Here is a 24653-nt window from a genome sequence, read left to right on the forward strand (position 1 = left end):
GATTGTGGATTTGGGGTTTTCATGAGCTGTACGCCATAATCATCACAATTATGACAAACCACAGCTTAAACTACCTTGCTTTGCACGTAATGAGTCTATCTCATATATTCCATTCCATTCTATTCAAGGACGCCGACCCTATACTTAGCTTCTGGATCAAGGTCGCTTAGGTGCTGGGGATGGTTTTTATATTTCTAATTACTGCTTCTCCTATTCAGCCAGACACGAAAATAAAGTTTTATAAGCAATTACAGAAAATGAATATCAAGTACAAAATAAACAACAAAAACCACAATGTAAAATTATAGACCCGCTTCTCAAACGTACCTTTTGGTAAAAGGGGGACTGGGGAAGGCGAAAGAAACGAGAGTGGGGGCAGAAGTGACGCGTTACGTAAACCATCACGCAAAGCGCTTCCCTACCACAGAAGAGGAGCAGAATCTCGCGAGATGTTAGCGGTACTGGCCACCGAAATAGAGCTTCCGGAATGTGACAATAGAAAGTATTTCAGCACCTGCCCCCCCCTCCGACTTCTTCTCTTTTCTTTGGCCCATGATGGCGACGGCATCGTCGGTCACGACTCCGCCTGCTCACTGGAGCCGCTTCGACCAAGAGCAAGACCTAGCGGTACGGGAACTCATCTGGCAAGTAACCGGCCTGAACGAGCGGAGACCCGAAACGTCCGGCCACTTTCAAGCGGCGCTAAATTTCGCCTGGTCCAACTTCAGGTCCGTTAGGCTTGCGCGCGGGTCGGGGGAAACGGAGGCATCTCGTCTCGCGGTAGTTTGGGGCGGGTGGCGCGAGAAAAAAAAGAGGCACGAGGACAGTTGGCTTGTAGGATAGCGTAGATCTGCTTTCTCCTCCCGAGGAGTTAGGACGATTATTTTTCAGAAGGTGTTGACAGCATGGGATCATTAGAGCCAACCAAGTTTGTGGAAGGCTGTCACCTTCAGACAGCATGCTCAGCCATGATTTTTTACTTTTATGGGTTACAGGTAGTCCTTGACTTACAACAGTTCATTTAGTAACCATTCAAAGTTATAATGGCACTGAAAAACTTGAGGTATGAACATTTTTCACACTTAACGACCATTGCAGCACCTCAGTGGTTATTTGATCAAAATATAGATGCTTTGCAACAGACTCATATTTATGACCGTTGCAGTGTTCCAGGGTGATGTGATAATCTTTTGCGACTTTACAAGCAAAGTCAGTAGGGAAGCCAGATTCACTTAACAACTAGGATACTAACTTAACAACTGCAGTGAGTTGCCACAACTGTGGCAAGAAAGGTAGTAAAATGGAGCAAAATTCATGTAATGAATGTTTCACTTAGCAACAGAAATGTTGGGTTCAGTTGTGGTTATAAGTCGAAGACTACCTATATTACATAAAATATATTACAGTACCAAGTTTTCAGACTGGATTAGTGAACCTACCAGTTAGGAGAGGGCCCATACTAATTACTGGAAAAAATATATCCCTGAAAGTGTTTCCACTATTTATCCTGCTTGATTTATGTTTTCTGTGTGTATTTCTTGCCTCTTATATTTTTCTATAAATAACTCAAGATGGTGTACATACCTAATACTCCTTCCTACTCCTATTACTCCCCCCAAAAATCCTGCTTTCTTGTGGAACTCAAAACAGGCTTACCTGAGGGCGTCTGTCTTAGCTCATATGTTGGATTAAACTATAATAGTTGTTTGGTAGTAGCCTGTCATCTTACATGAGCTGAAGTATTGTGGCTTGTTTCCTATAGTTTTTCCCTTAGAACAAAATTTAAAACTACAATGTGTATCCCTATAGGATCTGCAGAAGTTGTCAGCCAATTGTAACTTGAGATACAGTTGAAGCTACACGCTTTACAGAAAGGAAAATTTGTTAAATATGTAAGGAGTAATATTCCTTGCATTTAAGAAACCCTTCATCAAGGAGATGAATGACTACAGACCGGTTGCTCTGACATCGGTAGTTATGACAATCTTTGAAAGGTTAGTGCTGGCCCATCTGAAAATAATTACAAATCTGCTGCTAGACCCCTTGCAGTTTGTCTACCACACAACTAGATCAGCTAATGATGCTGTTAATTCTCATAGCACTGTCTTATGTCTAAGGATATTTACCCATGTAGTATAGTAGGGCTGTATTGCTATTATCCTCATCTTTTCTACTACTTTCTCCATTGGTATCTTATGATTATATACTTTGTTGTTTGAGCTTATGCACTAGAGACAAATTTCCTGTGTCCTTGGCCAATAAAGTATTCTATTTAGGGAATTTAATAAAAATATTTGTGTTTAAATTTATATTAAATTATTTTGTCCAGTCTAACCCACTTTTTTGTCCTTGATCACATTTACTTCAGAATGGCTTCCAGAACACTAAAGCAAAGCTATACCTCTGCAGGGGAAACACTATTGAATAGATGATAATAAAACAAGCATGCTTGTGACGTTGTGTGGATTTAAGTGGTACTTAGGGCTAATGCCAAAGGAACGTAGATGTTTTTATTCAGATAGTCCTTGACTGTTTAACAGTGGTCTGGAGTTACAGTGGAATTGGAAAGGTTGTTTTATGGCCTCTAAAGCACTTCCAAATGTACCACCATGTATGGCCGGTTGCCAAGCATCCAGCAGTCTTGTGATTACATACTTGCAATCTTCTCTGCCAGCTTCCCCAGAAAGTCAGTGGGAAACGATGCAAGCTGTTGCCAATTGGTGAGAAGATTTGAATTGTGTTCTTGAATCCTGATTTGAGCTCTGTTTCTGCACCCTACTGCAGGAATTCCTCTCCATGCATGTAGGGGAGCTCAGCTTCATCAGGCTGCAGAAATGGAGCTTAAATTCTGAAAATTTGAGCTCCATTCCTGTACCCTGCTGGAGGAGTTCCCTTCTGTTCACAGTGTGGAGTTGAAATCTTTTATTGGGCAGCTCTTTTAGATAGTTCCCAAAAGAGAGAGGGAACTGAAATCTAGGCCAAGAAGCAGCGTGGTAAGGAAAGGGGGTGCCTTAAGCAAGTGGGGGATCTGAAAATTCATTCCTATATTATTATATAACTAATATGTCAATGCTGTGACACTGAACTGAAGCCATTTTTCATTTTGTCTTCATTGCCCCGTTTTAGTTTAGAGATTTTAGATGAAGGAGGGGGAGGGGGGACGTTAAGTTTCTAAGTTAACCATAACAATACTTTGTGTGAGAACCAAGGTCAGTCCTGATAAGAGTTTTGGTGGGCTGAGTAACTGGGAGAAGAACCCACGTTTTGAAATAATTGATGAATGTGATTTATGACAGCAGTTTGGGGTGGGAATTGCAACTTGTTACTTCGTAGCCTGAGGGAGGGGATTTTAGTCTTTGGTTCACCGTTGTATATGCCGATATCTTGTTTCCTAAATAAAATGCGCATGTCCAAGATGGCTGTCCGCTGGTCTTGAGCTTTTAGCACGAAACGGTTTTCAGCTTTGCTGGGTGGCCATGGTGCTTTTTTGCTATTGTTTGGCCCCTGTTCGGTCGGTTGAATTTCCGGTGGAGCGTTAGCGCCCTCCCCCGTCTGGATGCAGTTTGTAATGACGGAGGATGGAGGAGGAGACCATCTAACACAGACATGTCAAACACAAGGCCCGGGGGGGCGGATCCGGCCCACAAAGTGGTTTCATGTGGCCTGTGAAGCCATCCTGGAAACAGTGAGGGAACAGCCCCCACTGCCTTGGCCCTGGCCCAGAGACCCTCCTTCTGCCAGAGACTCTCAGATCTGTGCCACTCCTGCCCAGGCCCCCATAGGCACCCTTGATGCGAATGATGTAGAGCTGGCCATGCCCACCTAGTAGGCAATACGCACTCTAGCCACGCCCACCCAGTAGGCCACACCCACCCTGGCCATACCCACCCGGCCCCTTGAGGGCAACCGCAATGCTGATGCGGCCCTCAATGAAATTGAGTTTGACACCCCTGATCTAACACTTCGGTGAGAGGACGCTGGCGGCTGGCCGGGGCCGACCTGACTGTTTCTTTGTTGTGCTGAGCCTTTGTTGTGCCGAGCGGAGCTGGACCCCGAGTGAACTTGAGTCGGAATTTGGGCTCTGCTCGTGCTTGTTTGCTTTATTGTGAGACCTGGGTTATGGCAGGGGGGAAGGGGGCTTCGATATAGTGTTTCCCCCCCTTTGCCACTCAGCGAGTTGGCTCCGTGAGCGTGGTGGACCTGGTGGCGTGGTGGGGTCTGCCACTGCTGCTGTTCCTTCTCCTTGCCGCTGCGGAGGTCGCAGCTGTCCCTGTCGTCGTGCCTGAACCCGTTGTTTTGGGTCCATCGGCATTGTCATCGGGCTGCCTCCTCCCCCCTCTTCTGGACTTGTCATGTCCACCTCATGGCTTTTGCTGTCACCACCGTTGATTATTCCATTATCATCATGATTGTGGCTTTGGGACCTGCCACCGGCCGACTGAACTTTTCAACTTTTCATCAATTCCATCTACTGGCACCCTCCATTGCCTGATGTTACCATTACCGTCTCCCTTTATATGCCAGCGTATACCTTAGAAGAACTTTACTCGCTGTGAAATTCCCCCCTCTCACAGGAGCGTTCATCTGTTTTGCAGAAGATCTTTCTTGATGACAGGTTGTGGGACCTTGAGAGATGGCATGCTGCAAAGAGGGGATTTTTATCAAGATTTTTAAATAAAATTTTAAGGGGATCCGGGAGGGGGGAGGCCCAAGGGATCCGGAATGAACTTGGGGGAGTTCAACCTGGACAGCAGTCCAGACCATCGGATGGTCGTGGGGGGGAGAGCAGGGATTTGGGGGTGGACTCAGCTCCGAGTGAGGAGGGTCTTTCTATTTTGTTGGTGATTGGGAGGGGCAGAGAGTGTGGGACCAAAGGGCTCTATCATAATTGGGGAACGGACCACCGCTGTCTTCAAGTGGTTGCCTGTTCCCGCCCTCATTGCTCTTCTTGCTCCCCCGGGGGCATAGGATTGCAGGACCCTGGGCTTAGGCTGCTTTATTTCAATGCCAGGTCCGTGGTGAACAAGGCTCCCCTCATACACGATCTCATTGAGGAGGAGAACGCGGATCTGGCCTGCATCACGGAGACCTGGTTGGGCCATGAGGGGGGTGTCCCCCTCTCGGAATTATGCCCACCAGGCTTCCGGGTGCTTCACCAGCCACGGGCCCAGGGCAGGGGCGGGGAGGGGTGGCGGATATTATTAGGGAGAGTCTTTGTCCTTGAATGGCCACTATCCCTCAGATAGGCGGGTGTGAGTCTCTCCTTTTGAAGTGGGGTCCTGGAGTTCAGTTGGGCCTATTGATCACGTACCTGTCTCCCAGCTGCGTGTCAGCGGCCCTGCCCAAACTTCTCGATGTCTTGTCCGGGTTGGCGATTGAGTTCCCCAGGTTCATAGTTCTGGGGGACTTCAATCTGCCTTCCATGGGTGAGGCATCTGAGTTGGCTCGGTAGTTCATGTCCTCCATGACGGCCATGGACCTGACTCAAATAATTCAGGACCTGACTCATAATAGAGGGCACACACTCGACCTGGTTGTTATCTCTGGGCAGTGGATTAAGGATTTGGGTAGGGGAGATTTAACCATCCAACCCCTGTCATGGTCCGATCATTTCCTTCTCCGGCTAGATTTTCAGTACGCCACCCCCCGCCGCTGGGAGGCGGAACCGACTAGGTGGTTCCACCCCAGGCGCCTGATGGACCCTGAGAGGTTCCAGACAGAGCTTGGGACATTTCCTGCTTCCCTTGCCCACGACTCTGCCGAGGCCCTAGTGGCGGGCTGGGAGAGGGGGGCTGCTGGGGCCTTGGATCGAGTTGTGCCTTTGCGGCCACTGACCCGTCACAGATCCCGGGTGTCCCCCTGGTTTACCGAGGGACTCTGAGAGATGAAGCGCCGGAAAAGACACCTAGAGAGCTGTTGGAGGTCCAGCAGATCCGAATCTGATCAAACACAGCTAAGAACTTATCTTAAGTCTTCTCTAGTGGCGATGGAAGCGGCAAAGCATGTTTACTTTTCCGCTCTCATTGCGTCTGCAGATAATCACCCAGCCGGCTTGTTTAGAGTGACCCGCTCACTGCTTAATCAGCGACCGAGGGATGACCCCTTGCAAGGTAGGGCTGAGGAATTTATACAGTATCTGCAGGACAAAATCACTCAGATCCGGACTGGTTTGGACTCCAACTGGGCGGAATCCGGCGGAGTGGAGAGGGCAGGTCTTGGTTATACCATTTGGGGTGAGTTTGACCCTGTGTCTTTGGATGATATGGACAGGATTATGTGTAGATTCAGCGCTACAACCTGTTTATTGGACCCATGTCCCTCCTGGCTAGTTTTGGCTGCTGGGGAGGTGACAAGGGGCTGGCTCCAGGAAGTTGTCAATGCTTCATTGACAGAGGGTGTCTTCCCCTCCGCCTTAAAAGAGGCAGTGGTGAGGCCCCTCCTCAAGAAGCCTTCTCTGGACCTGGCCTCGTTAAATAACTATCGTCCTGTCTCCAACCTTCGCTTTGTAGCGAAGGTTGTTGAGAGTGTTGTGCGTCAGCTTCTGCATTTCCTGGATGAAGCGGACTATCTGGACCCACACCAGTCCGGTTTCAGACCCGGTTACAGCACGGAAAGGGCATTGGTCGCACTGGTAGATGATCTCTGGTGGGCCCGGGACAGGGGTTGCTCCTCTGTCCTGGTCCTACTTGACCTCTCAGCGGCTTTTGATACCATCGACCATGGTATCCTGCTGCGACGGCTCGAGGGGTTGGGAGTGGGAGGCACTGTTTTACGGTGGTTCTCCTACCTCTCGGGCCATTCTCAGTTTGTAGTGGCAGGGGGGCAGAGATCTACCCTGAGGCCTCTTTCCTGTGGGGTACCTCAGGGGTCGGTTCTCTCCCCCCTCCTGTTTAACATCTATATGAAGCTGCTGGGTGAGATCATCCGTGGCTTTGGGGTGAGGTATCACCAATATGCGGATGATACCCAGTTATTTATCTCCACCCTGAGCCAACCCAGTGATGCCCTTGACGTGATGTCCCAGTGCCTGGAGGCGGTGCGGGTCTGGATGGGAAGGAACAGGCTCAGGCTGAACCCCTCCAAGACCGAGTGGCTGTGGATACCGGCATCTCGAATTGTCCAACATGTTCCATCTCTTTTTTTTATTAAAGAGTTTTACAGAAACAAGATTTTACAATATATCCCCAAATTCCCCCCAACCCAAACCACCCCACTTCCCAGAGCTAAATACAGGATTATAGTTATAATAATCATATTCTAAATAAGAATTATCCATAATATACAATTAACCAAATTCATAATGTGCTTTAACTCCCCTTTAACATAGATACATACAAAGCACTAACACTAAGATAACAATATCCCTCTAAACCAGGGGTGTCAAACTCAATTTCATTGAGGGCCGCATCAGCATTGCGGTTTCCCTCAGGGGGCCAGGTGGGTGTGGCCTGGGTGGGTGTGGCCTACTGGGTGGGCATGGCTAAAGTACGTATGGCCTACTAGGTGGGCGTGGCTAGCTCTACATCGTTCGCATCAAGGGTGCCTATGGGGGAGGAGTGGGACAGATCTGAGGGTCTCTGGCAGAAGGAGGGTCTCTGGGGTAGGGCCAAGGCAGTGGGGGCCGTTCCCTCACTGTTTCCAGGATGGCTTCGCGGGCTGCATGAAACCACTTTGCGGGCCGGATTCGGCCCCCGGGCCTTGTGTTTGACATGTCTGCTCTAAACAATATCCGCTCCTTCCGACGCGGTCTGAAGACCCATCTATTTGAACAAGCCGGCCTGGCCTGATGGGGGATGTGTTGGGGTTTTAATGGGGATTTTTATATTATTATTGATTGTTTTCGCTGGGCTACTATTTAATTCTTTTTAATTTTTGTATTCTGTATTTTTATATATGCCCTATTCACCGCCCTGAGTCCTTCGGGAGAAGGGCGGTATACAAATATAATAAAATGTTAAAAATGTTAAAAATGTTAAAATCTACTCATAAGCTAAATGGAACTTTTTAGTCCAATATTTATTCTGAATATAATCTATCCATCTCTTCCAAACTGAAATATATCTTTCCTGTGAATGATCTTTCAAATAAGCAGAAATCTTAGACATTTCTGCAAGATTCGAAACTTTAAACACCCATTCTTCTATAGTAGGCAAACTATCCTTCTTCCAATATTGTCCCACCAGTGACCGTGCTGCTGTTATCATATTCAACATCAAATTAGTTTCTTTAACATCACAATCTACAACAATACCCAATAAAAACAATTGCGGAGAAAACTTTATCTTCCTCTTAAAAATTGTTTGAATGTTCCACCAAATTTTAATCCAAAAAGCTTTTATATTTCTACAAGTCCACCACATATGAAAATAGGTGGCTTCTAAACTACCACATCTCTAACATTTAGACTGCAAGTTAGGATACATATTAGACAACTTCTTGGGATCCACATGCCATCTATAAAACATTTTATAAAAATTTTCTCTTAAGTTTTGAGCCTGAGTAAATTTAACATTTCTGACCCAAATTATCTCCCAAGTATCCAGCGAAATTGGTTCCTGAATATTTTGTGCCCACTTTATCATACAATCTTTAACTAATTCCGTTTCCGAGTCCAATTCAATTAAAACATTATATATCCTCTTTATATGTGCACAATTTAAGTCTCTTAATTTGTTTTACTAAATTTTGATCTGTAATTGTGATGCCAACCTTTTGATCTAACTTCCACCTAGCTTTCAATTGGGTATATTGAAACCAAGAGTAACTTATTTTTTCTTGTCTTAACTCCTCTAATGATTTAAGTTGCCAATCATTCCCTTCCAATCTAAGTAATTCCTTATAGGAAACCATATCCAAACTCACTCCCATAGATACGCCCTCTATCGCGTGTCCAGGAATTCCCCAAATCGGTATTTTATAATTTAACTTATAATAATACTTTTTCCAGACACGCAACAAGGCACTTCTAAGTATATGAGATTTAAAAGCCCTATCCACCTTCTTGTCATAAAGCAAATATGCATGCCATCCATATACCAAATCCCAACCCTCAAGATGAAGTATTCTCTTATTAGTTAAATTAAGCCAATCACTAACCCACGTCAAGGCAACCGCATCATAATACAATTTCAAATTCGGCGCCTTAAGTCCCCCTCTTTCCCTAGCATCTTGTAAAATCTTAAATTTAACTCTTGGTTTTTTCCCCGCTCAAATAAATTTATTAATACCCTTCTGCCATTGATCAAGGTTGGCATCCTTTTTCAATATAGGTATCATTTGAAACAAAAAGAGAAACTTTGGCAGAACATTCATTTTAACAACTGCAATTCTTCCCAATAAGGATAATTGTAATTTTTTCCAATTATTTAAATCCCTTTGTACCTTCAACCATAGTGTTTTATAATTATTCTTATATAATTTTACATTTGAAGCTGCAATATACACTCCTAAATATTTAACCTTTTTTACTATTTCAAAACCTGTTAATTTAGATAACATGTCCCTTTCACTCATAGATAAATTCTTAGATAGTATCTTAGTCTTATTACTATTCACCTTGAACTCAGAAACCTTACCATACTGAGTTATAATTTCCATCAAATCTATAACCGACTGTAACGGTTGAGATACTGTCACAACCAACTCATCAGCAAAAGCTCTCAATCTATAATCATTCTGTTTTATTTTAATTCCCTTTATCATAGAGGACTCTCGAATTTTAATTAATAAAATCTCTAATGTTAAAAGAAGCAATAATGGTGATAGGGGGCATCCCTGTCTTGTACCTTTTTCAATTTTAAAGGTCTCTGTTAGCCCCCCATTAATTATAATTTGCGTAGTTTGTTGTTGGTATATAACTTTAATAGTATGTAAAAAACCTTCTCCAAAATTCATCTCCTCAACAACTCTCAATAAAAATTGCCAATTCAATTGGTCAAAGGCTTTCTCTGCATCCAAAAATATCAATGCTGCGGGGACTTGGTTGTTCTTATCCAAATATTCAGGCAAGTTTACAATTTGTCTTACATTATATTTCATTTACCTCCCGGATATAAATCCCAATTGATCACTATGAATCATTTGTTTCAAAACTTGCATTAATCTATTAGCCAATACTTAGCAAAAATCTTATAATCTGTATTCAAAAGTGATATAGGTCTATAATTTTTAGGTTGAGTAAGGTCTTGATCCTCTTTTGGAATCAATGATACAAAAGGTGTCCTCCATGATGGAGGAACTGCACATCCAGTCTGAATTTCATTAAACAAAATCTTTAAGGGTTCAATCATTTCAACCACCAACATTTTATAGTAAATTGCTGTTAATCCATCTGTTCCCGGAGCCTTGCCCAATTTCAACTGTTTAATAGCTAAAGAAATTTCTTCTGATGTTATTGGGCAATTCATCTCAAGTTGTTGTTCTTTTGAAAGTCTCGGAAAATGAGCTTCCTGTAAATACTTGTCTATATCTAAAGCTTGTATGTTTTCTTTAGAATATAATTTCGAATAAAAATCTAAAAAACTCCTCTTAATCAAATTTTGTTGGTAAACTTCTTTTCCTTTATATTCTATTTTGTCTATAGTACGTGATTTCTGTTTCTTCCTTAATTGGTAAGCCAACCATCTACCAGGCTTATTAGCGTTACAAAAAGTATTATGTTTAGCATAACGCAAGTTGGTTGCTACTTGATCAGCCAGTAGCATGCTAAATTGTTCTTTCAATAAGTTTATTGAAATACTTAAGTTATTATCCAATGGATTCAAAATAAGGTTTTTCTCCTTAGATTTAATCTCTTCCTCAAGATCTAAACGTTTTTGCGTTTGCTTATGCCTATAGGCGTTATTCATATAAATCAAAACCCCTCTTATATAAGCTTTACTAGCATCCCAAACCATTCCCATCGATGTACCTGATCTTGATGGGGCTTCCGGTTGCCCTCTGGGTGCGATTCAAGGTGCTGGTAATTACCTTTAAAGCCCTACATGGCTTAGGCCCGGGATACTTGCGACACCACCTGCTGCCAATGTCAACCTCCCATCACCCGGTTCGCTCCCACAGAGTCGGCCTCCTCAGGGTTCCGTCAGACAGACAATGCCGGCTGGTGACCCCCAGGGGGAGAGCCTTCTTTGTGGGCGCGCTGATCCTCTGGAATGAACTGCTTCTGGAGCTGCGGACGGCCCCTGACCTTCGATCTTTCTGCCGTAATCTGAAGACATGGTTGTTCCAACAAGCAGGCCTGGACTGACCATTGTTTTTAATTTGGTTTTTATTGTGTTAAATTGTCCCGTATTTCTTATATTCATTGTTTAATTCTTTTTTAATTTTTGTATTTTATGTCTCTTAATTTTTATTGTTGTGAGCCGCCCTGAGTCCTTGGGGAGAAGGGCGGCATATAAATTTAATAAATCCTAATCCTAATCCTTTAGGAAGAAATCCTTTCCTTGAAGTTCTTTTAAATGGTTTCATCTATCAGAATGATGACATTAACCCAAGACTCACTTTTATTTTAACTTCACGGGGTCCTAAGCTCCAGTCACCTACCCAAAGCTTGAGCGGGACAGACAAAGACTCAGGGAAGAACCCAAAATTGAGAAAAAGGAAGAACCTGTCACCAGCACCGCAACCGCAGCTACCACCTCAACAGGTAGAGCACAGGCCATTGCCTCTAGAGAGAGTGTGGTTTTGGTAACTCCAGCAGCAGGTGCAAGACTGAAAGAATAGAAACACATTTGGTCATCAGAGTAGACCTTGTCTAGTGATGATTTGTGGCATTCAGAGACACCCCAGCCGAAAAAGAATTCTGCAATGGCAGCTGAAGCTGATTTTACGCTGACTGCCTCCCATGAGTCGTGCTTTCCTATTTGAAGAGGCGCCAAGCACCTTCGGATGAGTCGGGTGAGTGGAAATATCTGACAGCAATTTGGAGCCAGTCAGTCAAGCATTTGAGAGAGAAGTTTGAAGGACTGGACGTGGGAAGTAAGGAGTAGATCACCCACCAGTTACTTGTCAGTGAGCGGGATGACAGATGCCCCCAGGATCATTCCCAGTCCAGGAGGAGTCTCAGTCCCATAGTCGGGGCCAGGGCTGGCTCCTCAAGACTGAAGCCACCAGCTTTAACTTCTAGTCTGGTGCAGAGGTGAAGTCCAGATCATTATCAGCAGCGTGCTAGCTCCAATTATTGTTGGCAGCCTCTGAACCGTGACCACCATTGAAGTCGTGACAGCCCTGATAGTTGGGAACAGTATGTTAGCCCTGAATGGCGCCACCCCTATGTGAGCCCCGACCGGTATCAATGTCATGTTATCCCAGACTGCCATTGGTGCAGGACAAGCCCCGATCGTCACCGATATCCTGATAGCCCTGACAGGTATCCACGTCAGGCTAGTCCAAATCATTATCAATACCAGGCCAGTCCCGACCGCTGTTACTGTTGCCACACCAGTCCAGGACCCCTGCCAAGGGTTGATAGGGCAGGGGGAATCCAACGAGCCTTGGTGGAGCAGTGGGCTAATGCCTCCTTAAGTAACACCAGCTGCCTGCAATTATTGCAGGTTCGCATCCCACCAGGCTCAAGGTTGACTCAGCCTTCCATCATTCCGAGGTAGGTAAAATGAGGACCCAGATTGTTGGGGGCAATTAAGCTGACTTTGTAATAATGCCGCTTGGGGGTGTGTGAAAGCCCTAATAAGCAGGCATATACATAGAATGAAGGCTACTGCTAAGCTTGTAAGCCGCCCTGAGTCTTCAGAGAAGGGCGGGATATAAATGGAATTAAAATAAATAAATAAAATAAATATAGTACAACAGTATGGGTGGCTGCACGCTCCCTTAGGCAGCAGCCCTTTAGCAGCTCCTCCTTTCAAATCCACATTTGATGGAGACCCCAAAAAGTTAACATTCTTCCTAAACCAAGTGCACTCCTACATGAATAGAAATGCCAATGCCTACCTGGACCCTGCTGCTATAGTTGACGTGATAGTGGCGAATCTAGAGGGGGAGGCATCAGAATGGCTGAACAGCCTGCACATTGAGCAAGCACCTGAGCTGTGGGACTACAATCTATTCATCCAAAGGTTAAGAACCAGGTTCGAGGATGAGTCCATAGCCTTGCAAGCTGGGAAGGACATTCACAAAGTAAAGCAGGAAGGTAGACCAGTGAAGGAATATGTGTGTAAATTCCAGAGAGTGGCTGGCGGAATTGAATGGTGGCCAGAATGATCCCTGGTCCACCATTTCAAGAACATCCTGGATCCCAATCTGTCCCAGGATTCTGTCTACCGAGGAATTCCTGACCAACTTCAGGAGTGGTATCGTCTGGCAGTGAAATTGAACATCAAGCTAACCTGCTACAAAAAACCACCGATTACTGGACCGAGACCCAAACCAAACAAGACGGCCACCTGCCTGGCAAACCCCAGCAACTGGGATGACTGAACCTCCAAAATCATCTTTGGGACCTCCAATCAAGTGTTTTAGATGTGGCCAGCTGGGCCACTGGGCAGCAGCTTGCCCCATTCCTTTCCCTCAGCAGAAAAGCATCTCAGCTCTGCCAGAAAAGAGAAAGGGAAGCCAGCCTTCCACCAGAAAGAAATCAAATTGGATTACTCAAGAGCAAATTACTCAAGTCACCTTACCCACTCAAGAGAAGGTCAAGGCCCCAGCTGAAACTGCCATCACACCTGCTCCATATGACAGCAATAATGAGGGGGAGAACAACTCGATGGTGAGTCAGCCTATTCCGCCTTTTTCCCTCTCTGCCAAACGTATAGATCCTAAGACAGGTGCTCGAATGGACTTACGTGTGTTGGTAAATTCGGGTTGTTCGTGATGCCTAATCAACCTCCCAACTGTCCTAAAGTTAGGCATCAGGGCAAGGCAACTCTCCAACTCTAGGAAATTTGAACGGGCAGACAGATCTTTAATGGGCGGAACTCTAATAACCCACCAAACGGAGCTGGTGTGGCTAGAAGTGGGAGAGCATTGGAAATTCATTAGATTTGTGGCAGCTCCAAAAATGACTGAAGTGGTGATTCTATGTTTAGTTTGGTTGGACAAGTGGAAACCCTTCATAGGGTGGGAGAATGGGATGAAAACTTTGAGATTACCCATAGGGCCATCATCCCCCAGCTCCTCCCATGACGCTAGTGGGGGAGCAAAACCTCCATCTGAAACAATAAATATAGTGACTATTCCCCTCTCCCAGCAAATACCGAGACTTGGCAGAGTTGTTTAGTGAGGCAGAATGTGACTCCTGATGGCTCATAGAACAAATGACTGTGCTATTAAGATTTTGCCAGGAGCCAAGTTGCCAAAACCGAAGATGTATACCATGATTCCCCTCAAGGTGGAAGAATTACGGCCATACATCGACAAGAATTTAGCCAGAGGTTTCATTGAGCCTGCCAAATCAAAAGTAGCTGCCCCAGGGCTCTTTAAAGAGAAAAAAAGATGGGTCGCTTAGGCTCTGAGTGGACTTTAAAGGTCTCAATGGGGTGAGTGTGGAGAATATGTACCTCCTTCCTTTAATGAAGGACTTATTAGCCCATCTGGCAAAGGGGCAATTTTTTACCAAGTTAGACCTAAAAGAGGCATATCACCATGTGAGGATAAGAGAAGGTGATGAATGGAAAACTGCTTTCAACAGCCCTCTGGGTAGCTATCAGTTTAAAGTTATGCCTTTTGGATTACAAGGAGCTCCTGCCATGTTCATGCAACTGATTAACCAGGTGCTACACGAGCATTTATACAAAGGAGTTTTGGTGTATCTTGATGACATCTTAATATAGAAACTATGGCAGAGCATATAAGCTTAGTGCAAGAGGTACTGAGAAAACTACTGAATGCTAAGCTCTATGCCAAACTCTTAAAATGCGAATTCCATCAGAAACGTTTAGATTATCTTGGCTATAGAATTTCTAACGAAGGCATCAAAATGGATCCAACTAAGGTGAAAGCTGTGATAGAATGGCAGCCCCCAAAGACTGGGAAACAACTCCAAAGCTTCCTGGGTTTTGCTAATTTCTATCGTCAGTTCATCCCTTCATTTGCCGAGATTGCTTTGTCCCTTACCAAACTATTGAAAACCGGTAAAGATGGGGGAAAACTGCATCCAGGTCAGCCTCTGCATTGTTGTTAGAATGCCAAACCCCTTTTGAGAATTTAAAAAGACTTTGCTGCTGAACCAATTCTAAAACTCCCCCATCCTGAAGAGCAATTTGTAATTCAAGCTGATGCTAGCGATATGGCTGTGGGGGCAGTACTCCTACAAAAGAATCATGAGGGACTTTTGCAGCCTTGTGTTTACACTTCAAAAAAGTTCACTGACACAGAGCGGAGGTGGGCCATTTGGGAGAAAGAAGCCTTTGAGATTACATGGGCTTTGCTAATGTGGTGTTATTTCCTGGAAGGGAGCAAGGTGCCTTTCGAAGTATGAACTGATCACAAAAATTTAGAGGCATTGAGAACTCTCCGTAAACTCTCCTAAACAAGTACGCTGGGCACAATATTTTAATTGTTTTAATTTCACCCTGAAATACAAACCAGGTGGAAAGAATTTCTTAGCTGATTCCCTCTCCAGATTACCCCAATACAAAAGCCAACCTAAACAAGTCATAGATTCTATTATGCCTCCACCTCAAGTTATTTCTCAAATAACTTCCTAAAGTCACCAATCTGCAAAGACTGACGAGCCTTTGACAAAGAAGTTAAAACAAGAATTCATTATTGACCAATGGTTCAAGGACAATCAAGCCACCCTTACCCATAGGGATTGTCTAGCTTGGAAAGGGGGGGATTATATTTACCTAAATCACTCAGACTCCAAGCGCTCCAATGTAGTCATGATGTTAAGCAAGCTGGTCATTTTTGTTACCTAAAGACACTACACTTAATCCGGAGGCAATTTTGGTGACCAGTCTTAAAGAAGGATGTGGAGAACTATGTAAAAAGCTGTGCAGTCTGTGCTACCATGAAAAGAATCCTAGAAAAACCACCTGGGCTTTTGCAGATCCTTCCCAACCATGGGAAGAGATCGCTATAGATTTTATCATTGAATTACCTGAGAGGAGAGGAAATACAGTAATATGGACTGTGATTGATCTATTTTCAAAGCAGGCTCATTTTATTGCCTGCTCAGGCCTCCCTTCTGCCCAGAAATTAGCTAAGTTGTTCCTTAAGCATATTTACAGACTACACGGTGTGCCAAAGCAACTAATTTCCAACGGGGGGGGGTGCAGTTTATGCCCAGGTTCTGGAGGGACTTTCTAAAATTAATTGGATCTACATAAGGGCTGTCATCGGCTTTTCACCCATCTACAAATGGGGCGGCTGAAAAAGCGAATGCAATGGTGGAACAATATCTTAGATGCCATGTGGATTACCAACAGACAAATTGGATCTATCTCCCTTTCGCTGAAGTGGCTTATAATAACACTGTACACAGCAGCACCAGATTTATGCCGTTTAAAATAGCCAAGGGGAGGGATTTTATCCCAATGCCTGAATACCTCCAGGAGCCACCTGCCACTCAGACTTTAGATCAGTGGGTGTCCACTTGGAAGGGGTTGTGGGACAATGCAAAGAAAAAGCCTCAGAGTCTTACAAAAAACAAGCTGATAAGAAAAGGGCACCTCAAAAGTCATTTCATGTGGGAGAGAAGGTTTATCTTTCCACAAAATATTTAAGACTCAAATTACCTAGCAAAAAATTGGGGCCAAAATACCTGGGACCTTTTCCCATAGTGCGGATTTTAAACCCAGTGACTGTGGAACTAAAACTTCCTCGACTTTTAGGAAAGATCCACCCAGTGTTTCACTGCAGTTTGTTGAAGCCTTTCAGAGATTCTACTCTGAGACCCCATCCCAAGAAAGCACCTGGCCCACTTGTGGTAGCTGGAGAGACTAATTACGAAGTGAAGTGTATTCTTGATGCTAGATTGTACAAAGGGAAATTGCAATAATGGAAGTGATATCCATTATCAGAGGCTACCTGGATGAAGTGTACTGATGTGAAAGCTGATAGGGTCATACATAAATTTTATGATAAACATCTGAACAAACTGAGGGGGGATTCGTAACTTTTATTCTTGTTTGATTTGCAGGATTTCTCCTTTCTTTTAAGGGAAGTGGAATGTCAATGCTGTGACAAACTGAACTGAAGCCATTTTTCATTTTGTCTTCATTGCCACATTTTAGTTTAGAGATTTTAGATGAAGGAAGGGGAGGGGGATGTTAAGTTTCTCAGTTAACCATAACAATACGTCTGTGTGAGAACCAAGGTCAGTCCTGATAAGAGTTTTGGCGGTCTGAGAAGCTGGGAGGAGAGTCCGTGTTTTGAAATAATTGGTGAATGTGATTTATGACAGCAATTTGGGGTGGGAATCGCAACTTGTTACTTTGCAGCCTGAGGGAGGGGATTTTAGTTAGGTTCACTTTTGTATTTGTCGATACCTTGTTTCCTAAATAAAATGTTCTTTAAGGAAGAAATCCTTGCCTTGAAGTTCTTTTAAATGGTTTCATCTATTGGAACTATGAGGTAATAAAGACAGTATATCAAGTTGATGTCAACATGTTTGGAAAACACTAGCGTGAGCAAGGCTGTTTTTTACAAAGTGGTCTTTGAAAATATGCTGAATATCCTAAGGGTTTGTGACTATAGTAAATAAATAAAAATGAAGTCCATCCTTTGTAAAAATGCTAAAATAATACACATTGAAAAAATACAATTCATCATTTCTAACCCATGACCCTAAAGATAATTCTGTTTTTTTCCTAGGTTTCATCAATTTCTTGATGTCAGTAGGCACAAAGTGGAGAAAATAATGGAAGGGTAAAGTTTTTGTGTTTCTTTTAACATCAGATTAATCCTTTTAATCTAAAAAATTAGTAAACATTCCATATTTTTACATAGAATTTATGAAAAGCTGGTTGTTCACTCTGACCTTGTTAAAGCTGGAAGTTGGAGGAGACTAACAGAAGAGTTTCTGAATTTGTCTCTTCCCACCACAGAAGGAACAAAGGTTTGTGATTTTTAGAATATATCAATCATTTTGTAGCAGAAATGTATATGTGCATCAGAAATTAATAAATATTTTTTTCTTTTCTATAATATTGATTCTCTGGATTTTGATGCATTATCAGACTTCTGCATGTAATTGCCATGAAACCAATTACCTATGTAACATGGCATGTAAGACACTTGCAATTGTTGGAATAAATTATTTTGATAGGCTAGTACACAGTCTGCAACCCGCGGCTCCGGAGCTGCATGAGGCTTTTTCAGCCGTCTCTTGCGGCTCCCAGTCCTCTGCCATGTGCAGTTCAAAAAAAAAGTGGGACTAAAAAAGTTCAACCAATCAATTCAAATATGCAGGGTAAGTGCATATCTTGCCTTGGCTCTTCAGTCAAACCCTGTTCTGCGCATGCGCGCATGTACGCACATGTGCACACATTTTTTTGTGGCTCCCAGTTTTTCCTTTTGTGAGGGAACTGGTTCCGAGTGGCTCTTTCACTGTTTCAGGTTGCTGACCCCTGGGCTAGTAGCACTGTGATTTATGAAGACTATTATAAAATCTCAGACATATTTAATTAAAACACAAAGAATAGTCCCTGGGCTCTGAAAAGAGGATAACGTATAAAAATTAAGATTACTTTGTTAGTTCCAACACTATAATAGTTTCAAAGTCAGTAAACCTTCAACATTGCTTTTATACAAATGTTTTATTTAGGTGTTAAATTTACATGCTGCCCATTAAATTTACAGTTAATGAAAGCAACAAGACAAACTATTAAAATAATAAATGTTAACACTATAATTGACTTAAAAATTATATAAGGCAAGGAAGGGAGCAAGATCCACATATGGAAGAGGTGGGGGTTTTTTCATAGTCCATTGTAAAGGTAAAGGTTCCCCCGCACATGCGTGCTAGTCGTTTCCGACTCTAGGGGCCAGTGCTCATCTCCATTTCAAAGCCGAAGAGCCAGCACTTGTCCGAGGACGTCTCCGTGGTCATGTGGCCGGCATGACTAGATGCCAAAGGCGCATAGAATGCTGTTACCTTCCCACCGTAGTGGTCCCTATTTTTCTACTTGCATTTTTACATGCTTTCGAACTGGTAGGTTGGCAGAAGCTGGGACGAGTAACAGGCGCTCACTCTGTTACGCGGCACTCAGGATTCGACCCGTCAAACTGCCGACCTTCTGATCGACAAGCTCAGTGTCCTAACCCACTGAGCCACCGTGTCCATTAATCACCTCTAAAATGACATGCCCCCATCAAGACTCCAAGCCAATGGCAGAGCCAGGTCTTCAGTCCCTTTCAGAAGGCCAAAAAGGTGGATGTGATCTCAATTTAGGTGAGGGCACAATATTCCAGAGGGTGGGAGCCATGGCAAAAAAAGGCTCTTCTCCTGACCCCACCAGTCAGAATTATTTGACCGATGGAGTCTGCAGCATGCGCTTCTCCCAAGGTGGGTGAGGTGGGCCAATCCCTTGTCCAATGTTGATGTTTTTCTGCTCTGATTTGTAAGTGAATAGATGAGAAGGATAGGGACAGTAAATAAAGTGTTTTTGTATATATTTATTTTATTATGTATTTTATATTTAAAGAAGAATGCCTGGGTTTAAAATAGTGAAGAAAATATAGTATTTTTACTGAATAGGAAATATATTTTTGCCAGTCAGTTAAATTTGTACCTAGGTTCATCACATAACAACCAAGAATAAAAAACTTCTGCTTTCTTGCCAAAATGAATTTCTAACACGACAAATAGTAAACATCTGAAGTGATTGTTCTGATCGCTTCCAAACCATAACATGTACCATGGAATATTTAGTTTTTTTCAGCTTGTGAAGATAAAATCTCATATTTGAAATTTATAACTTGATAAACAGAATTATACTTTTATTTTGTATTGTTTCTTATGTATTTCCTATATTAATTCTAATCCTAATTAAGATGAATGATAAACTAAATGTGTTGTTTTTCACTTCTAAATATACCATTGGATTAGAATTCTGATATCTTTTATTTTGCTGTCCTGTTCACTGAATTACTTGTTTTCTGTGTTTAAGACAGATGCACATTATGCCATACTCTCACTTCTATTGTGCTTGTCTGATTCTCCTTCCAACACCAACTTTGCAGAAGAACCAATAAAAAAACCAGTAGGTAAGTTGAGAGCATCCAAGAAATTATAAGGAAAATGCTTTATTCTACCATTTTGATTATATATTTTTCAATTTTGTGTTGTCCTTTTAAAAAAATAATTATGCACTAGGAAGGTACTTGATTTCTAGCAATGACATACAGTAAATGGATTTTCTCCATTAGGATATAGTGAGGGAAAAATTATTTGATCCCCTGCTGATTTTGTACGTTTGCTCACTGACAAAGAAATGATCAGTCTATATGTCAGGGCCCGCTTCAAAACCTCATCCCAAGAAAGCAGAACTCATGGAAGCAGATTCTTAGAAAAGGAATTTTTATTAGGAGAAGCTGATAGCAGGCATACTAGACAGGATCTGAAATTTTCCCACTCAGATCGATAGGTTAAAGTGTCCCAAGCAAAACCCCTCCCCATAGTTTGTCCAGTTGGTTCAATTCAGCCAATCCCCAGGTGTTAAGTCCATCGTGGGAAATAGGAGATAACATCAGGCTGGCTCCAGTTGTAGCAGAGGTGTTTAGGTGGCTCTTGGGAGCGCAGAGATAAACCAGTTGCCAGAGGTTACATTCCTTTCTTCCTCCCTCTCTCTACTAGCTGATATCAAGGGAGAAGAAAGTTCAGAGAGAAATAATGCAAAAAAGCAAAGTGTTACATTGTATCAAAAGAGGAAGTCAAGGCAATAACCCACAAGCACTCCCCCTCCCTTCCAGGAGTATGGCAGAACCCAGGAAGACAAGAGAGTAAGGTTTGGGTCAGGATGAAAAGAGAGAATGAAAGGAATGGGTTAGGAGGGGAGGAAAAGGAATCTATAGATATGGGTTCTGACACCAATACAAAGTTAAGGAATCCCACCCCTAAAGCTATGCAAGCTACAACATTCCCCAATATATCTTCTTGGCAGACTTTTCACAAAACACCCAGCCTGCAGTCTCAGGTGCAGCCGATGACCTTTGTTCCCACAGGAGAAAATCTTTTTAGTCTAGCGAAGCACCTGGTAAACCCCCTCCCTCCGTGCTATGTGTCAACTGAAAATGAGTAGGGAAAATGGCTACAGCCATGCTCATTTTCAAAGTTGACAGTTGGCTCCTCTTCAGAAAGAAAGAGTCTCCTGCAGGAGAACAAAAATCAGGTTAGGTATCCCCTTGAGGCTTGTGAGGGTATTTATCATACAAATTTTTTATCAATCTATCTGCCTTCACATTTGTACATTTTACCCATGTAGCTTCTGAAAGGAGGTAACCTTTCCACTGGACAAGGTATTGTATCTTTCCCTTGTACAGCCTAGAATCAAAATACGTTTCATTTCATAATGCGTGTCTCCCTCTACCACCATTGGACCAGGCGGAATAGGTCTTAAAGTGGATTCTGACACAGGTTTCAAAAGACTGCAATGTCACCCATTGGCCCAAAGTCTGGGATATAGGAGGCTCCTGTGAGAACTCAGGCATGAGCACAAAATCTTGACCTGTCACTATTTTGAATGGGATGAGACTAGTGCTACTGTGCACAGTATTGTAGGCTACCTCTCTTAAAGGTAAAATATCAGCTCAATTAGACTGCTGGTAATTTACATAACATCTGGGGTACTGTTCCACCATTGTGTTAGCTTTCTCAGCAGCTCCATTAGTATTTGGATGAAAAGCAGATGAAAGCCTCTGGGAGGACCCAATCAGACTCCCTCCAGACCTTTGCAGTAAACTGGACCTCTCTATTAGACACAATCCTCTTTGGGGCACCATGGAGTCGGTATATATGCTTCAAAAACAGTTTGTTTAGCTTCTGGGCAGAGGGAAGTCCTGAGCAAGTGATGAAATGCACCTGTTTGGAAAATAGATCAACCACAGTCCATATCACAGTGTTTCTTTTGCTCTCAGGTAATTCTACTATAAAATCCATGGCTATTTCCTCCCAAGGCTGAGAGGGGTTGGCCACTTGCTGCAATAAACCTGGTGGTTTTCCAGGATGCTTCCTCACAGTAACACAAGTAGCACAACTTTTTACATAATTCTCAATGTCCTTTTTCATTCTCGGCTACCAGAACTGCCTGTGCACTATATGCAATGTTTTTTAAAATCCAAAGTGACCCGCTTGCTTAGCATCATGACTCTGTTGCAACACCTGGAGTCTGAGGCCTTCTGGGAGGTATAATTTAGAACCTTTCCAAACTAATCCCCCCCTAAAAGTCAATATAGATATGTTATCTTTAAACCAGGCATCATTCTCTAACTTCTTCAATTCCTTTAGCGATTGATCATCAGGACCAGCAGGGAATCTCTTTGTGTGCGATCTGATTGTTATTTGGGAAGTGAACTGCGGTAGAGGAATAATAGAACTAATTACTTCCTCTCGGTGGCTCTTGAACTGAGGCATTCTAGACAAGGCATCAGCCAAAAAGTTCTTGTCTCCAGGAAAATATTTTAAAGTGAAATTAAAACAGTTGAAGTATTGAGCCCATTGAACTTGCTTGGGAGATAATTTGTGGGGGTCTTGAGAGCCTCCAAATTCTTGTGATCAGTCCATACCTCAAAAGGTACTTCCCCCCCTCCAAGAAATGTTGCCATATCAGCAAAGCCCAACGAACTGCAAAAGCCTCTTTCTCCCAAACTGCCCACCTCCTTTGGTCTCTGTTAATTTTCAGGAAGTGTAAGCGCAAGGTTGTAACTCCTTTGTGATTTTTTGTAAAAGAACAGCACCCATGGCCATGTCGCTTGCATCAGCTTGAATGATAAATTGTTGCCCGGGGTCAGGGTATTTAAGGATTGGTTCAGAAAGAGTCTCTTTAATTTTTCAAATGCTGCCTGGCACTCCAGTGACCATTGCAATGGCTGACAAGGTCGGGTTTTCCCCCCCCCCCTTTGCCTGTTTTGAGTAAATCGGTGATTGGCATGGCTATCTCTGCAAAAGAGGGAATAAATTGATGATAAAAGTTGGCAAACCCCAGAAAACTTTGAAGCTGTTTGCGGGTGCGTGGGGGTTACCATTTTAGAACTGCTTTGACTTTGGCAGGGTACATTTCTAACCCCTCATTCAAAATCCGATACCCCAGATCATCAAGGCGTGTCTGGTGAAATTCACACTTTGACAGTTTTGCATACAGTTTGGCTTTCAAAAGTTTCCTTAATACCTCACAGACCAATTTTGATGTGTTCATCCATGGTTTCAGTGTCGATAAAGATGTCATCAAGACAAACCAAACCCCCCTTGTATAAATGATTATGGAGCACTGGATTTATCAATTGCATAAATACATCATCAGGGGAAGGGAAGTATTTTCCATACTGACAGCATTGAGAGACTCAGAATCGATGCATAATCTATGAGAGCCATCTTTCTTTTCCTTGAAAAGCACAGGAGCGGCCACAGGTGATTTGGCTGGCTAAATGAAACCCCTAGTTAAACTTTTATCAATGTACTCCCTTAGTTCTTTCATCTCTTTGGGTGTCATAGAGTACATGCTTGGTTTGGGGAGCTTGACACCAGGCAGAATTTCAATAGCACAGTCTAGTCTGGTGTGGGGGGAGGATGTCACATTCCTTCTCACTAAAGGCTTCTGCCAAATCTCAGTACTTAGTAGGGACAAGCTGAATCCCTGGCAGCTTTTTGGCTACAGTTTTTAGGATTTCACGGGACTCCCCATGAGTTTCACAGATGGCCAGTGTCTTTGTTTTATCATCAGTATCAGGTGGGAAGTCTTAATTTGCACATTCCCTCCTCCCACTAGATGTGAGGACGCCATTTGTCAAGCCACGCTAGCCCCAAAATTACTGCTTCACTCATCTCCTGAACCACCACAAAACAGATGATTTCCCAATGCCGACCGATTTCTAAACATAGAGGTTCGGTTAGGTGCATGGCAGGGGCACCTCCAATGAGGGACCCGTCGGCCTGCTCAAACCTCATGGGATGAGGCAATAGCTTGGCTCGGATGCCCAGTTTCAGTAAAGTGGGTAAATTAATTCAGTGCTGAGAGCAACCTGAATCTATTAGGATGCTCAGATTCATGTGAGCCCCTGTTTTGGGCACTATCAGTCTGGTGGGAATAGTAAAAGGGGGAATGGGTCAACTCACCATAGGGTCCTCCTTCCTTTCTTTGTCACTGTTGTACAGTGCCGGCATCTGCTGCAGCTTGGCTTGGGGCTTGGCTTTGAGCTTGGTAGGAGGGGAGGCTTCGATGCCTGGGCCTTGATGTGTCCAGTTGGTTTTTTCTCTTCCCCCTCTGGGAGCTCTTCGTGGTTTCATGGCAGCAACTGGCACACACCTGGATTGAGGATGAGTGAGGCAGTTCATAGCACAATGACCCATCTAACTGTACCGGTAGCACTTGATGGTAGTCCTGGCTGGCACTTCAGAATGCGGGTGGCTGCAGAGGCTTGGGGATGTCAGCCATAGATGTGTTTCTCTTGGATGCACGGCAGCTTGGGTTTGGTGGTGCTTGACTTTTTGGGGTGGTCCAGTTTGATGTCTAGTGCCATTGACACACGGTAACACATAA

At 43.5% G+C, this 24653-nt stretch overlaps 1 protein-coding gene across 3 annotated transcripts in view; it reads left to right on the forward strand.

Annotated features, from left to right (window-relative positions):
- The first annotated feature begins 399 nt into the window (after nt 1–399).
- Nucleotides 400–24653, forward strand: part of LOC310639671 (cytoplasmic FMR1-interacting protein 1) — a 158686-nt gene continuing 134432 nt past the window's right edge. Inside the window, exons 1-4 of one of the 3 annotated variants that reach the window (XM_083361495.1) lie at nt 400–728; nt 17773–17826; nt 17908–18016; nt 20070–20166. In XM_083361495.1, the coding sequence (XP_083217621.1) occupies nt 553–728; nt 17773–17826; nt 17908–18016; nt 20070–20166 (436 nt within the window). In that variant the 5' untranslated portion in view covers nt 400–552. Of the gene's footprint in view, nt 729–1881; nt 1995–17772; nt 17827–17907; nt 18017–20069; nt 20167–24653 lie in introns of those variants that run through there. The other 2 variants (XM_083361496.1, XM_083361491.1) reach the window with 2 other exon arrangements.

This window comes from Vipera ursinii (genome assembly GCF_947247035.1).
Source record: "Vipera ursinii genome assembly, chromosome: 4".
In the NCBI taxonomy this organism is placed as follows: Eukaryota; Metazoa; Chordata; class Lepidosauria; order Squamata; family Viperidae; genus Vipera; species Vipera ursinii.